Consider the following 17918-nt stretch of genomic DNA (forward strand, 5'->3'; position numbering starts at 1 on the left):
AAGTCCCTGGTTTTGACTGGTTCAAGAACTTTAAAAAAAAAAAAAAAAAAAAAAAAATTAAGACATTTTGTTGGAATACATACAAGAGAGCCAAAAGGCAGTGCATTGTTACTAAATCAGTGTCAATGTTGTGGTAACAAAACATAACACTAATAATAGAAAGCTGAGCTGGGACAACTAGGAGCTCCCTCAAAGTTTTTCCATAATACTCAAAAATGTCCTCTTCCTCAGTGGACTTTCCCAATACCTAGGCACCAAAATCAGGGCTACAAACAGTGACACCACCTATTGTATTAGGAAGCCTTTGTCTTGGATATAAAAGGAGTATCGTAAATATTACCTACGGTGGCATAGTATTCCTCCTAAACAGAAGATATGATCATGGATAAAATGTACAATTTGGAGAATGTGGGGCAATGCGATAGCAATTAAAATGTTGGAATAATGTTGCTCTTCAAACTTTGAGAGCTTAAGTCCCAGCTCCAACAAAAAGCTCTGTGTACTGTACCAGTACCTTTAATGCAATATCTTATTTAATGTTAAAACTGTTAATACTGTTGCATTTTTACACAGAACACTGCATTAGTTGCCTGCCTGTTATTTTTACAATACAAGACACATCCCTTTCTAGAATGACTGTGGCATTTCCATAGTGACTCATTGTTCAGGGAGAAAACTTAACAGCATCTACAGAAAGTTCGCATCATTTTTGTAACTACTGTGTATAGATTTTTTTTTGACAGAGAAAGATACTTTAAAAACAGGTATTGTGTTAGGAATAAAACATTGCAATGCCTCATTGTTTTGCGATTATTTGGGTTACTGTTTCATCTCCGATTAAAGAAAAACAAAGATCTTTAAAACTGCAAAGATGCTGATTTATGCAACAAGTTATGGGATCCCGTTTTACAAATAACAACTGGGTCAACTGAGTTAAAGACTAAATTTGCATGTACATTTTTTTTCTAAAATAGAACTGATATTCACAATTATACAACAAGCACCAAGCAGTATTTCAGCTAAACAGGGCACTCATGCACTAAGCACCTTTATCATCTGTTGGGCAGCAACTTATGCAACTTTCAGCATTTTCTTAATTTTGGGGCACTGACTATTTTATAACTGCCACCTGCTATAGCAAATACAAAAAAAAGCAAAAAATAAAAAATAAAAAACAGCATTGAGCAATCATTATACAATTTTTTTTTTTTTTTTTTTTTTTAATACAGATTTATGGGGGCAGAATATAAAAACATTTGTAGTTTTAGACAAAGCAAAATGAAGCATAGAATTTGACACCATGTTACAGTAAAAATTCTTTCAACACTTAGTACTTGTTGCAATACACTATACCTAACTGTTACTTTAATGATTTTTCTGGAAACCACACAATTCTCAATATATGTATACTTAGAAATGCTTAAAAATAGTAATAATAAAAATCAGGGTGATGCAGCTAAAACTCACAATTGCTACCATAAATCACTACATGATTAAGAATTTCTTAATAATCAATAAATATAATAAACATTTTAGTAGTAACTGTAGCAAGTAACCCATCTATTCAACTTGATACAATGATTTACAGAAAACTGCCTGAAAACGAAGGAGCTGCATATTACATTTCATATTACATCTCTGAAAAGCAGAACACTTTAAATGTACCTAGGTTTTAAGAAACCAAATTACTGGATACCTCTTTGTGGTTTCTTTAGTGTTGTTTTCCAATTTAATTTGGTCCCAGAGTTTTTCTAAATACGGTTGTATTTAAAATACTATTATCTGCTTTCCCCAAAGTGCAGAATTCTCCCTGTTGGCACATTTATTGGCACATTAACAAAAATATATTTACTTTATAGGCGTAGTCTGAAGGGCACAGGCATGGGGAGTATGGAATAATCTTCTGGTACAGGTCAGAGACTCTGGATTATTCATGAAGCTAATGACAACCTTAAATATCATGTTTACCCTTTTTGATGTGGGGCTGGCAGGCACTATCATACTGCCTACATCTGGTAGAATGCTTCATAATGAAACCAACCTGTTCTTTCAACTCAAAACTATTTTCTTCAGAATCTAAAGAAAGCTGTAAGGCAAAACAAATGTGTGCTGTGCCACTACCCATCACTGTTGTGCATTCCTATCTGTGATCATTAGAAAATCGGGCAAAAAATAAATCAGCACTGCTTTGTGAAAACTAAACAAGTCCTAAAAGAACTAGCACACCACTGCCTCCCACTAACTCTAAAGATTTAAGGAAACATGTCCTGAAACGCTGGCAAAATGATGTTTTCTATACTGCCCCAGGACTTAAAGTAAAATAAACTAGATCTTTACCTTGTCAGTTTGAATGATGTTTGGATTATTTTATTATTTATTTTTTATTTTTATTTTATTTTTTTTAAATGACAAATCAAATGCTAAATGTGCTTTCTGGTTACATTTGAACTATTGTTGCATGCATTTTTTTTTTGTTCACTGTACAAACCATTCTTACTGCTTGAAACATTTGTGTTTAGAAAACACTGCACATAGCGATTACAGACACAAGATTAAAAGAAAGCATTTACAGACAGAATGCCTACTACCCAGTAGTGGCACTAAGTGGTTAGCAGGGATATGCAATTCATTTATTTATTCAAAGAGGGGGGTAATGCTGAATGAAGGCTCAGAGGGGCTTTGGCTATCTGCGGTCTTCTTATTGAATGCTGAGGAAAATCCCTGCATCAGCAGGAATAAACTACATATCATGCTACATTATAAAAATTAGCCAATACTGGCATTCATATAATAAAAAATAACTCAAAGTCAAAATTGAACACAGGAAACATGGAAATATGCATATAAAATTATAACTAAACAGATTCAGGTTCTTAAAATTTAGTCGTGGTCCTGCTGCCTTTACCTAGTCAAGGTCAAATTACTCAGTAGATCTGTGTCTGAGCAGAGATTCAAACCTGCTTCTAAAGAGACTGAACTGCCTGCCTGCGCACTTCGCAGTCCTGGCAACAGTACTTCAGTACTTTTCATGAGAAATATTATTTTAATATTTAAAAACTTACATCAATAGGAAGATACCAGACTGCCAGAAGTGAGCCAACTGCTGTATGGGGGGGGGGGAGGGATTATCAATAGCTCTGTAAAATTTCAGTTTAATAATAAATATGCCGTTCATTTAAAACTTGAAAAATAAAAATAAATCATAATAAAAGTGAAGACCAAGACCCCACGAGTTGTTTTTCTAGTCTTGTTCATTTTCTGTATTAACCCATTCTTAGTTTACAAATAAAGTAATGAAAAAAGAGAGCCACATATTCAAATGGTGGGGCAGGGGCAGTAAGAAGAAACTATCATAAATACTGTATTCATCACCGAAGAGGCACCACCAGATTAAGATTCAAGCAACCATTATCAAAATAGCTGGCAAATATTAACACAAAACAAGGCTTAGGCTAACCTTTATCCAAAGTTAAGTAGTCCACTAAGAAATTGTATAACAGCAATCAGTTCATCCACAACCAAAGTGTGACATCTCAGGTTAAATACAAGCTATAAAACTTAATTCTTACGAAAAAAAGTTGTTTTGTTTTTTTGCATACAGACAAATGATTGGCTACTATTTGGTGTATGTACAAAATAAAATGTTTGAGAATTAAGAAAAAAAAACACAAAAATCTAGGGTCGGGCAATAAAAAAAAAAAAAAATAATAATAATAATAATAATAATATTTGTTATGTATGCAACAATGACTGGCTCCTAGCTTCTTGGTCACCATGGTAACATGCTAGCCCCTGTCAAAAGTCAGAGGTTTGCCAGGGTTAATTTTTCATTTCTTCATTCGATCGGACTATTTACTGAAACCTTTGTGTAGTAAGTGAATAGAAAAAACTTCCACCTGGAAATACAAGGTAGAAAGAACATTACTTTCTCACAGCTGTAGGCTGCAGCAGTGACTCCCCCTGGATCTCAGCGGAGGATATATAGTTAACCTTTGTATCCCCCAACCTGGTTAATTCCAGATTCTAAGGAAACTGTCCCAAGATCCTGTGGCTACAGCCATGCCATCATCAGTAACTCCTAAACAGCTCACACGGTTATCGTGGCCAGCAAGAACACCTGGAGAAGACAACACGAAAAGAAGTAGTAAGCAAGAGCTGCTCGGCTTTCCCACAAGTGAAAGTTCCTACAACCTTAAAACATTGGGCAATGTACTCAGACATTATGAATCCTGTGCTGGAAGGAACTTGCTGCTATTCCAAACACACCTTCACTGCAACGTATGGATTGATTCAATAAAAGCACCCATTTTATGAAGTGGTTTTCACTGTAGGAATGGGCTATGGGTCATATTTGCACACTTCATTTTTAAATTTCAATAAAGCAATACTTATGTTCTCTTCTGGTTAAATAGTTAAAGTAAATGCAATTTCCAATACTACAACATGCTCTTGATTTAATTAATCAGTTTCCACTATAGAAAACAAAACCACTAATCATTAAAAAAATTGTTGAATACCGATTTTTTGGCTCGAATGTGGACATTTAAAAATTAAAAGCTTTTTAAAACTTCTCAATGTATTTCTCCAGCTTTAATAATATCTAGCTAGACCAATTGCTTGTCCCCTTGATAAGCAAGCTGTGCAGTAAGCTCCTGCCACCACTGCGGTGTTTCACACTCACCAGCACGCTCTCCCTTCAAGGTGTCCCACACATTGCAGTTGAAATCATCATAGCCTGCAAGCAAGAGTCGGCCACTTTTTGAGAAAGCTACAGAGGTGATTCCACAGATGATGTTGTCGTGGGAGTACATCATTAACTCCTGGTCGGCCCGCAGGTCAAACAACCGGCAGGTGGCATCGTCTGAGCCTGTGGTGAAGGCATTTCCATTGGGGAAGAACTGAGAACAGACACAGGCAGTTAGACACAGCATTCGTCTCGCTAAGAACAACTGTTACAGCCTTGATGCAAACTTAAGCAAGTGGTTTCTTTTCCTTCTTTAAGCTTATTTATCTTCAACAGCTGAATTATATTTTCAACAGTAGTTTGATTTCCCCAGGATGTTGCTACCACTTTAATATAAAATACATTAAAAACTCTGTGTTCTGTTACCATTGCTAACTGATGCTCCCCAAGGCTCTTCAAGTAATAAGCAGACATTTTTTTTTTTAGTAAAAAAAATAAAAAATAAATAAATAAAATTAAAAAAATCAACATAATTTACTTGTCATATGGTGGCTAACAACGACATTATAAATGTTGCAAGATGTAGTTTTTCTTAGAAGCTGCACATTCCAGAGGGCCTCAGGCCATGAAGCATACCAATTTAGACTCTGACGAGAGCTTTTGTACTTACACAAACAGCGTTGATGTCGGACACGTGGCCAGTAAATGACTGCCTGCACATTCCGTCTCGAACGTCCCACAGTTTAGACGAAGCGTCGCAAGCACCAGATACAAACGTCTTCATGTCGGGGCTCAGGGACAAGCTCATGACGTCTCCAGTGTGGCCTGTGAACGTAGTAGTCTGTTGGCCAGTCTCAATGTCCCATAAAGCACTGAAAACAATGACAAGGCAGAAGGATGAGAAGGGGTATCCCCCATTCTGTATACTGTACTATATAAAATACATTCCACAGGCACCTAAGTGTATATAATATAGAGCTGCACTACATCCTATATACACACACACACACACACACACAGGCTCACTTTTTTTTTTTTTTTTTAGCTCCCACCAAACTGCTAGTACAAAAATACATCCCTTGTCTAGGATTTCTCAATGTCTGCAATGGGAAGAGAGGGATTAAAAAAAAAAAAAAAACACACCCAACAACAACGTTTCAAAATCACTAGGATTATATAGTTTTTATTTATTTATTTTTTGATCAATCTGAAATGATCGTAATTATTTAAAATATGACAAGCCATACTGGATTCTACAAAGCTGAACTGTGTTTGTGTCTAACCTTGGAACATGGAATCACGGGCTATTATACAGGGTAACTACAAGTTACCATCCCACTGAATAAACAAAAAAACTAAACATTTTTACAAAATGTTTTAACAACCCACCAGGTTGTGTCTCCTGAGCTGGTCACAATCTGGTTGTCATCCAAAAAACGACAGCAAGATAAATAACCTGAAAAGAACACGTTAGGAACTTGTTAAAATATAACCTTGGCTAAATTATTTTAAAATGCAGAGATTCAGCTTTGTTGTTGCAAATCGTACTGCAAGCATGTAATAATTTTAAAATCATGCCCCTTACCTGTATGCCCTGGTAACTCTCTGGTGACTCTAACATTGCCCTCTCTGGTTTTTAGGCTGTATATTGAGCAGATGTTGTCCAAGCCACCACAGGCAACATAGTTTCCAGAGGGAGCATAGGCACAGGTCATGACCCAGGATGACCTCAGAGGAATGGCATGCATCTGAAGAAAGGCAGCGTGATACAATTATCATTAAAGTTTTGATCAATACCACTTGTGTGCATTTACATTCTATAAAGATTTAAAACACTTGGGAAAGGTGCTCAGGGACGCATATTGAACTGAACAAAAACGAAATGTAAAAAAAGGAGGGAGCCGTATCAAAACATTATTTGGAAGTTAAGAAATAAATAATAAAACACTTTACCTTGTTTGTTGTGTAACTGTCCCAAATAATTAGTTTGCCATCTTGAGAAGCACTGACAAGTAGCCTAGAATGGTTTAGAAAGAAAATAAATAACTTATTTATGTACAGGTCATTAATTCAGTATTACCAAGTTTACAATTCCATTCACTAATAAACCACCATTACGCATTTCTTAAGATTTCAAATCATATGCAGTTAAACAGTTCAAATGACTGGTTAAGGGATCAAATCCGTCATTCTAGACAGATGTTCCTCTATCCAGAGTAGGGACACAACCTGACTTTGTATATTACTGTTCTTTAGGCCTGGGCACATGGGCGACATTTGTCGACGCAACAAGGGGGCGACAGATGTTGTCGGCTTGTCGCCTCGTGTGACCACCCTGGGCAACACCCCGGCGACATGTCTCCCACTTAGGACGATGTTTTATTTTTCAGGCATCACGAGGGCAACATTTTTAATAGCAGCCAATTAAATTTGATAGTAGTGTCACATGATAAGGCTCAACCATAACGTCAGACAGACAGTGTATGATGCATTCTGATTCCTGCATTTCATCCAATTAATTATATGTAGTTTATAGATATGCAATACAGTGTGTATGTGGATAAGCGAATGTTAATGTTCGATTACAATAGCATTTAAGATATGAATACAATTTTACAATAATAAAGTACACATAGCGTATTTAAAATGTTTTATTTTAAATTAATTTGCCGTGTATGAAGTTAAAGGATAATTTGTGCCAATTTTTTTAAAAAAAATACATAAATAGATGTAATTTATTTCGATTTTTATTTATTTTGTTTATGTATTTATTTTGTTTGTTTGTTATAATGTAATACATTTTTATATCGTAGTCTTCCTTCGCAGCATGTTTACGTCTCGTGACAAAAACTTGCATTATGATTGGTTTGCATTACGTTGTTGCCTGTGTGTTGCCAGCTTGTCAACCGCAGGCTTGTCTCCCGTGTGACCACCTCAAACTGCAAGGCAACAAATGTGTTCCTCTTGTTGGCTCGACAAAAGCTGCCCGTGTGACCAGGCCTTTTGTGCCTGTGGGTGCCAGTAGGACAGAACTTGCTAAAAGACACACCAAAAAAATTGTGGTATCCATAAATGCAGTTATAAAACTAGACTAAAATGTTTGTGTTCTGCCCAGTAATTCTAGGTAATGCACCCTTCCTGATCACAGCAGGCCACAACTTAATAGTCTTTCTCTTAAAAGCAAATCTGTTATGCTTCTGCAAGGAAATGCATATCTGTGATGTAGAACTTGTAAACTGACAATAATGGATCAATACCGAGCGATATTAACCCTTTTAATACTTACTATATAAATATTTGAAAAGCAAGTCAAATTATGTGGCAAAATGGCTGCAGTTATGTTCAAAAGTTCAAATATCCAATATCGGAAGTGTTAAAACAGGTTATAAAGGGGCCCCATGCTGACCTGGAGTCTGATCCCCAATGCATTGCGTAGATTTTGGCTAAATGACCCCTCAGCGTGCGTCGTGTTCTCATCTGGATCCGACCCACAGAATCCAGACCAGCTGTGATCTAACAAACACACAAAATAGTATACAGATTGAGCATATATGAATATGATTTTGGATACAATGAAGGGGTAAAATTCACCATCAACTACTGGAGATGTGGTTGATCCTCTTATGCCAATGGCTGAGAATATTTCCCAGGAGGTCAGCTTGGAGCTGTCTTTCTAATGTGTACACAACAGAGAAAGTATTTTAAAAAGGCACAGATTGATGGGACCTGTTTTTTTCTTAACCAAATACTAAAATGAAGGGTAACAAAATATTAAGAACATTTAATTTTTATTTCAAAATAGTGCTAGTAGCATCTCTACTAGTCCTGAAATAGCTCTTACCTGGGACAGAGTGGAATCGCTACATGCTTTCCGGGCATCCTAAAAAAGTACAAACAAATATTTTAACAATTGTTTCTACACAAGTAAATACATAATTTACTTATACAATACATTATAAAAGGGACCCTATAACATGGAACCCTAAACTCTAGACTAGTGGTTCCCACCCTGTGGTCCACGGGAAAACAAAATAAGAATAGGATCTCCTCACACCGACAAGTCCCCAATTCTGCAAAGAAAATCTTCAGCAGAATGTAGCACCTGCCGCTGTATTACACTTTGCTCAAATTGTATAAAGTGTGACTAAATGTGCAGTGAGTTGCAGCGTGTGACTTGTTTTAGCCTGATGACAATCACGTCACACACTGCAACTCGCCGCATGTTTGAAGCAATGCCACGTGGTCCCCCGGCTAGTGAGAAGTATCAGCAATCAATCGCTGGATAAAAACAGGGTCTTTGAAGAGGAAACGAGTGTTAAGTGAAGCAAGTAGCAGGGGAGTACAGAGGCTGCTCGTCAGCAGAGGCAGGTGAGGCATGGCCTCACCAAGAATTCCCAAAGGCCAAAAAAACATTTTGCATATTTTCTTTTTTTTAATTAAGAAATACACATAAGCACAGCTGGAAAAATGTAGTGCTGCCCAGTGCAAACCTTGAGCGCCTCACAAAGCTGCTTGTTACCATGGCAACTCACCACCTGGGGAGTCCCTTTAAGGCACGGCAATGGTAACCACAGCTTGGTGAGGCACCTACTGGATTTGGAGCATTTAGAATTTGTGCGTTTTTAATTTTTTGAATGGCTTCAGTTGAATCTGATATTATATAGAAGTTTTACAGCAAGATCCCAAGAAGAGATATGTTCAATTGTTAAGGACGGCACAATAACACCAGCACTGGAGATTCTGAAGAAAGACGGTAAACGAATGTGGCAAGGAGTCCATAAAATGGCAGGCAGCGCTGTTTTTTTTTTTTTTTAATTGATGGGGTATAAATAAAATAAATTTGATTTCTTAGCCGACGCCCTTATCTAGGGCGACTTACAATTGTTACAAGATATCACATTTTTTACATACAATTACCAATTTATACAGCAATCTAGGTAAAGTACCTTGCTCAAGGGTACAGCAGCAGTGTCCCCACCGGGGATTGAACCCATGACCCTCCGGTCAAGAGTCCAGAGCCCTAACCACTACTCCACACTGCTGCCATATTCTGCTATATTTCAAATAGCAACTACAGTCTATTTGAATGCATTAAAATGCTCTCAGCAGAGGCATATATGAAATCAGCTGAACAAAGTAAATTTACATTTAATATGTTAGCCATTGGGTGGGGGGTGGTAATAACTATTTTGCGATGTGTGCCTCACCTGTCAAAAAAGTCATGAGCCACCACTGGTGGAGTATCAAGTGAAACCCTGCAGAGACAGGCTAAAACGCAATTCAGAAGTACAGCGATAGCGAAGAGGAGCAGCAAGCACTGTGTGTTGTATGTTGTTGAACTAAAATTTGAAGCCAGCTAATCTTAGAAACAGTGACCCCGACTCCAAAAACGAGTGAATTAGAAACCCATTTGTGAACGTTGAAAGTGAAATTCTCACAAACTTCAAAAAGGAGGAAGACATCTTAACAGAACTTTCATGTGACAGCTCTTTAAAGTTCATCTTCACGTCACGAAATCTGACTGACTTCTGGTTACACGTTCAATCCGAGTACCTGGAACTGTCCCACAAGGCAGTGAAGTACCTGATGTCATTTGCCACCAAATACTCTTGTGAAAGTGTTCATTTTCTGCGCTTGTTGGGTTGAAATTAAAAGTACCAGAGTAGGCCGGATGTGGAACCAGATTTAAAAGCTAAAACTGTCATCACTCCAACCGGACATTCAGGCTGTGACATCTCTGAAACAGCACCAGCCATCTTATTAGGCAAGTTAAATGTCCCATATGGCATCGTTATCAATTGACGCACTACAGTGGAAAGCAAATTTAATAGAATTCCCTTGTATAGCAGCTGTGTGTCACTATGATAGTAGTACATGGTGGTCCAGGAAACTTTTGGAAGTTCAGAAGGGGTTTGCACCCAAAAAGGTCGGGAACCACTGCTCTAGACCATGGAACTTTTGATCAGAAGTTGTGAACATCAAATATGGACAGATTGGACATCAAAACCATACAGAAAGTTCAAGCGACACAATTTTCCATTTTATAGACTTTCTAGTACATGAACACCCACAAAGCATGAGCTGTCACCAAATCAAGGGCGGGCAGCCCATGGAAACTCAGCCACGGTTAGAGATATAAATCTTCCAGCACTTTGACAGTAAAACTAAATAAACAATAATATAACAATCTTACTCTTATTTGGTTACGCAGTTGCTCTGCTTCCTGCCGCAACTGTTCCAGTTCACTCATCGTCCCGTCTCGATGTATTCAGTCCACAATCTGCGTCACACAACCAGCTAGTGAAAACCTGCAATGCAACATATTTACAAGTCAGGCAAACATGAAAACGATTCCTGGGTATCCATCTGCTTCTGGTTATGTTACGGTGTTAGGGCATCAATGTGTCTAGTGTGGGCAAGCCCTATACTGGCATAGTGTTCTCAACCTTGCTTTGCCCAGTAGTTCACTATAAACATGTAGGGCAGTTTGGAAAATCTGTTTAATATCAGTAACTGCACTGGGAAAGGCCAATAAACACTAGTACAGTTAATCCTGTACTTTGTCCTTTTTTCTGTGTTAAAATGTTAATTTTGCCACGCCTACCAGTCCTGCAATTACTTCCCCTCAATCAGACAAACCAAAACAACAAAAACATTATAAATCTACAATCTCATTCAAACAGTGTTTAGTTATTTAATTACTAGTAAATGGTTTATAAAAAGTTAAAAACGTTGTCTTTTGCTATAAAAAAAACACAACTCAAATTACTGAAGGCTTTGGAATGTATTAAACTCTTTTACCCCAAAATTAATAAAAACAGGCATCACCCCAGCATTACTATTGTGAATAATTAGCTTATCTGGATTCAACACCCAGAATCCAGACCAGCTGTGATCGAACTAACAAACAATATAAGTTATAAACCTGTATATTATCTATATAACGTTTGTTACAGTCCTGTAAACCAGTGGTGCGCAAACTTTTTAAATGCCACCCCCTTTTATATCATACATTTTGTTGCCCCCCCCCCCCCCTCAATTTTAGGGGGACATTTTCTTCAGTGAGGGGGTCAATATGTTTGATTCAGAACCAACCACCATTTCTTATTTTTGTTTGTTTTTAAATATGCCAGCAGAGTTTACTGACCTTTTGTTTCTGAACAAAAAATAAAACTGTAAAGCTGTAGATACAACCAAGGTGTCTCTACAATACTCACTGTCACTTTTGGGGACAATATTGGGAAATGTGTCACAGTGATGCTGGTGTATCACTGAGTAGAGGATATTCATTGTACCAAATCACATTAGAACAGGGGTTTTCAATCCTTTTTAAGCTGCGTACCCCTTTCCAAAAAATGTAGTCCACTGAGATAGTCATAAAATGAAAACAGAATAAAGGTCTGTACAATAACATGATACAACAAAACGCACAAGCCTTGGAGTGTGTGATGGATACAATTATAAAAGTTACAGTATTATAAAAGAAAAAATATATATATTTACTTTAGGCTAAAAATAGTCCCTCAGACAGGTTTGTAGTTGTTGGAAACATCATCATGTTATTGTAAATATTAATTAAAATCAACTAAGCCTCCATGCTACCCTCAAATCACTCAGAAAGAACATAGGATTACTCCATGATAGCAAATGGCAATCATGTATTTATTGATAATAAAATTACAGCAAACAAGGCAAAGAAAAGTTCACTGTCCACGCATCTCTACAGCTGACCTCATTACGAAAACATATTATTGGCATTTTTAAATTACTGGCGATTAAAACGTACAGTACTGGTGCTAATTAAAAACAATAATAAAACACTTACCTAGTATGTGATGGATGTACCTGCTTGATACCACACAAATCACTGATGATGGCAGGGAAATTGGAGAGAGCTTCAGTCGCAAGACATTTTTGGCGTTTTTAATCTCCAACGGTATTTCGTCTTGATGCCCTTTGCTAGTAATGTTCTAGTATTGAGCCAACAATCCATATTTTTTCACTGGATTGAAAGCTAAACACTCTTAACTCTCACACCAGATATAACGCATGGCAATACTAGACCGTATGGCAATAGTTTAGTTTCTGATTGGCCATACATTCTGTATTTTGAAGTGTAGTATTTAAGTTACAATAAAATTTAATCGGGTCATTGAAAAAACGAACGCACACAGGAAATAAAATGAGTTAAAGACTAGGCTTTTAGTTTTTTAAAATATGTAATTTTTTTTTTTTACCCAGACAGATCAACTGTTTATATGACATTTAAACAACAGGGCTTATTTAAAACGTACATATTTAATATGTAAATTAGTCGTGTGTGCTTTGAACGAACTGTCACATCTGTCAGTCTGGTGTTAGCGACTAAACGTTGATTACATGATAAAAGTTTGCAATAGATTGGCAAGTGGTACTAAATAAAATGCGTTGTCTGCCATTTCAGATTTTTTTTCTCGCGTACCCCAGTTTGAAAACTGCTAGAAGAAAACACATTACTATACAGTTTAATAGTAGTAGTATTTAAATGCCATTGTGTCCCGACGTAAATTCTTACCTTCCAGCTTCCGCTTTATTTTGACAATTTCCATTAAAAAGTGCATTTTTTTGTCTACATTTTTCATTCTTAGCCCCAAGTAAATATTTTGGACAGTTTTCAAAACAACTGTTGCTTTATTTTTACAACACACGTTGGTGGTGTTGATATGATAAACGCGTATATCTGCTTCAGGTACTGTATTTAATTTTTTTCAAGGTTAAACGATGGCCCGACACAGAGCACTAAAAATAAAATGTCAAATATACAATATGTATTTCATTGGTTTTGCTATAATGTTTAACTTATTTTAATACTGCACATGATATGGTTTTGAAAATGCTACTTACCAAAACCGTGACTGCACGTGAACTGTATTACATAATAATTCCCTTTATTCCGAAGCCTGATGTCGTCCAGGCTTTACTGTGAAAATGCCTGTAACGAGGGAGGGTGTGAGCGCATTCTGTACTGGACTGGAGAATAAAAACACGGGAGTTAATTATGAAAAAGCAAGTGTAAACAAACAACTAAAAAAAGATTAGCCTGTCGTCAGACATGTCATGGTAATACAAAATACATTAATATACTGCGTATTGGTATTGCGTCTGGTCTGGGAAGGGGGACACACGGGCGCGTTAAGTGCATTTCAGCGGGACATTTTTTTATTTCAGGGGGGCATTGGCGCAATGGCACGGCCTAGCGCGAACACTGTACCTGTTAAAAAATGAGTCTCCGCGCCCCCCACTTTGCACGCCACTGCTGTAAACTAAAAGCTTACAGGCAACCATTTAATATTCAGTATTTTAAAAGATGTGGGTTGTGGGTAACAAAAACATTTGAGAAAGAACAAAACTGTGTGTTGGAACAGTGCATAACTCTGCATTTCCACAGTGAAAGGGTGTCAGGAAACCAGCTAGTGTCCTGCCAAACAGAAAGGTTACAGCCAGTCACTCATTTGTTGTATTTACTCTACATTGCTATAGTATTCATTTTAACCATTTTTGCTATGAGAATGTTACTGAACAAGTAAATGCCTGCTAATAACGCAATGTGCTGCACAGTGAGCTATACTCATTTAAAAGAAACGGTTCTGATTTACCATTTTAACAGCGACTGTTTGAAAATGCTACAAAAGAGGAACATAGGCGTATATGATACATCACGTACAATCTGGCCAAAACGTGCCTAAGCATCTTAAAATAATGTGCATGCATTCTGTGACCTAGATTTGCCAGTTAGGCCTGTTGACCTGGTTCTCTCTTGTGACTTAATGAATACAGAAGTCAAGGTATTGGTATGGTGATTAATCTTGTCTCATCTATATATTCCTTCTGCAAGGAACACAATTGTGGGGCCCGATAGAGGCGAGTTAAAGGAAGATATAAAATATGTTTGTTTTTTTTTTCTTTCAGGCTTGGGGGTAGACAAAGCATTTTTCTTGTATTAAATAAATAGATACTTTGCACTTCCCGGTGTACCGATTTCTCTCAATAAGCATATATCACTTGTGTTTCGACAGGACAGCTGCTGACCGAAAAAAAAAAGAGAAGAAAAAAAAACTCAAAATAAAATCCAGACGATATTTTCCTCTCTCTTTTGACAGAAGCCCCTAATTTTTTTTTGGCTTGGCTGCCATTTGCTTCATTTCCCCTGCTGACACAAGGCTCCCCACGGAGCAGCATTGACGTCAGAGGGCTGGAGATGTATTACTGGAGTATGCACTTCTTAATCCAACTTCCAGCTCTAGAAAACAGAGTTATACCCTGAATTTTTTTGCGATTTTGTAGCAGGAGGTAGCATATCAATTTTGTTATGAATGAGAAAATACAGTGGTACTGTACAGTATCACGGTATATAAGCAAGTTTAGAAAGACCTTTAGGTTTATGGCTGAATTAGTTTTAGGAACTGTTTTACCCAGACAAAATAGCTACTCCCAGTCTGCATCTTCCAACGCACAGCCTTCTGAAGAGCATTTGGGCAAGCCAGTGACAAAGGGGACGCCTGTACTTTCTCTTTTGTTCAGTGTGTGTCATTCAGAGGAGCAGCACTGCTTGGCACAGCCTTGCAGAGCTAGTCTTACCATTTATGACTCCCAGTGTTTACCAAACACACTTTCCTCAATAAAAGGTATTCATAATTAAAATAGATGGTTCTTCTGTTGGGGGGGTGTGGGGGTGGAGAACAAACAAACAAACAAACAAAAACAAGCAACAAATTCAACATTGTATAAAAAATGTAAATCTCATTGGAAGAGAACACTAATGTGTGTGCCACAAAAGCAGTTTTAAATCCAGAAAAACACTGTGCAAAAAGGAAGCCTATTTCCATAAAGGTATTGTTAATCTGTATGAATATGCATATCATCGTGTTTTGTTTATGATACAGTTAGAAACGCACCTTCCCACATTTACCTTCTGGATTGTGCCTACACAGAAAGGGGACATGTGCAGATTTGCTGGGGCATGCTCACAAGAGTGCACTTTATTCTTTTGTGTTATTTAAAAGCTTTAGATAATTAAATTAAGAGCCACTGGAAAACTAAAGTTCCCAGGGCATCTTTATAAAAGAAATGTTACAATTGACCACATTCCATCCTTAAAATAAATAAATAAATAAATAAATAAATAAATAAATATAGTTACTCTGGCATGTCTAAAAGCTGCCATTAAGTTTACTATAAATTCTGCACTAGCCTGGGTTTGCTACTCAGCTGTTAATCAGAATTAATCCTGTGGCTAAACTGCAATAGTTCCACAGTTGTATAGGAGTTGAGCTCAACTCCAACTCAAACTTACTGCTTAAGCTGTGCAACCTCAGGGAAATAATTGTGTTACTGTAGGTGCTTAACGCCAGGAATGTAGCGCTGGTATTTCTGCATTACACTTTGCTTTAAACAATGGTTATCAATCCACATACTTTGCTGTTCAGCTTGAAGCATCATGGAATGTTAAACTACTAGCTCTCAGGTCAGACTGGCAGCGATCCTTGCATCCTCAATACACAGATCTGCCTCATTACAGGAGCTGGAATAACCAGCAGCCTGTTAACATTTCACGTGGGCCAGCAGTAACAACGGATAAGTACAAAAATACCAAAAAAAATGAAACCGCATATCAAAGGATACATTTACTGAAAACACACATGTTTGGAAGCTAGAGAAAGATTAAAAAAAAAAAAAAAAAAAGATCCTAGGTTGTACCAAACCTATTCCTATATTGCTAATCTTCAAAATGACACTGGTTGTTTTAAATTACATTTGTTGTCTTCTGCTTAACTGTCTGATACTGTATGTCAGCAATTGCCTGAACCTTTGATCAGACATTCCAAGCAGGTACAGAATATTATTTCTCATGAAGTACAGCAATTGGTTTGGTCCCCATCCAGTCCCTCATCACGCCTTGATTGAGTGATATTCAACAACACACAGTATAATAGTCTGAGGCAGGGAGGGAGTAATTTTGTGTGTGGGTGGGGGAGAAGGAGTCTTACATTGTTCTACTAAGCCCTAAATGCATCAAGCTATAAGAGATCAGACGACAGTTTAATTCCCATTATAGTACTCTGTTTTTCATCTTAAATCCAGTTCCTCAACGCTGTCCACCATTTAAATCCTGCCAGCCCCCCCCCCCCCAGTCCCCAGAAGAAATCAGGAAATGGAATGGGTGCAACCTTGTTCTCCGAGGTCACGCTGCTTTCGTTGTACTGCGCTCATTTTGGAAATATTTTTGATCGGTGCCTTCATTACAGCTCCGCTACAAAAACAGGAAACAAGTAAACCACACCTCTCTCTCTTTCTCTCTGTCAGCAGCTGTAGTTAAGAGCAGTCATCCTATGTTGTAATCAACACACTGGATTCATAAAGGAACAAATCAACAATACACCAGCTTGAATTTAAGAATGGAGAGATACAGTACCTAGCCTGCTGTCTGTGGTTTAGAAGCTGAATCACCTACAAGACAGGAAACTAATAGACAGAAAGCATACATTAGCAAGTGCCAAGACATTTAATGGCCCCTGTATTAACAATCCTTTACAGTTTAAACTTTTACATAGTCTCAGTGTTAATAAAACAGTAGACTTGATTTAGTATTTATAGACCTTTATATTATACTTTTGTAATTCCTTCAAGGGCTACATGTATTTCCATATAATATTAATTAGAGTTGTTTACAATGCTTCAAGTTACTATGAATGAATGAAAACAATGTAAGAAAGTCATTTTGGTTTAGCCTTCCAGACAGTCACATTTTTACTGCCTTAGCAACTACTGGAATTTGGAATACGACTGGCCATTGTAGGATTTTCTCCAAAAAGCAAAACTGTATTTTGGGACCAGATCAGGTTTAAACAATACACAATTTAACAAAATACAGAAACTACTTTGTGTCAAAATGTATACACCAAAATATCCATTCAGCAGCCCCACTTTCCACTGAAAGTATTATCATTACCCTGGATCAGCAAACTAGACGCAAGCTATTTTGGGGAAGACCAATACATTTAGAAAAAACAAAATAAACTTCAACGCAATGCCAAATTTTAACTAGAAGTATTTTTCAGTGTCTAAAAATGACAGAAATTAAAGATTTTTAGTTGAAACACTTGGTCACTGAATTGAAGTTTATGTTAGTATTTCTAAATTCAGCACTATTGACTATGGAATATCAAGAATATCCAATTTTGCTCTGGGGGGTTTG

General features: G+C 37.2%; 1 protein-coding gene across 5 annotated transcripts in view; it reads right to left on the reverse strand.

The window, feature by feature from the left end:
• Positions 1–1199: 1199 nt before the first annotated feature.
• Positions 1200–17918, reverse strand: part of LOC117417145 (guanine nucleotide-binding protein subunit beta-4) — a 38970-nt gene continuing 22251 nt past the window's right edge. For all 5 annotated transcript variants that reach the window (XM_034029011.3, XM_034029012.3, XM_059034540.1 and 2 more), the window contains 9 exons: positions 10878–10992; positions 8526–8564; positions 8091–8197; positions 6638–6701; positions 6270–6432; positions 6074–6140; positions 5355–5556; positions 4682–4898; positions 1200–4117 (listed from right to left, as the gene is read on the reverse strand). In XM_034029011.3, the coding sequence (XP_033884902.1) occupies positions 4011–4117; positions 4682–4898; positions 5355–5556; positions 6074–6140; positions 6270–6432; positions 6638–6701; positions 8091–8197; positions 8526–8564; positions 10878–10934 (1023 nt within the window). In that variant the 5' untranslated portion in view covers positions 10935–10992 and the 3' untranslated portion in view covers positions 1200–4010. The remainder of the gene's footprint in view (positions 4118–4681; positions 4899–5354; positions 5557–6073; positions 6141–6269; positions 6433–6637; positions 6702–8090; positions 8198–8525; positions 8565–10877; positions 10993–17918) is intronic.

The sequence above is a fragment of the Acipenser ruthenus genome, chromosome 12 (assembly GCF_902713425.1).
Source record: "Acipenser ruthenus chromosome 12, fAciRut3.2 maternal haplotype, whole genome shotgun sequence".
Lineage (NCBI taxonomy): Eukaryota > Metazoa > Chordata > Actinopteri > Acipenseriformes > Acipenseridae > Acipenser > Acipenser ruthenus.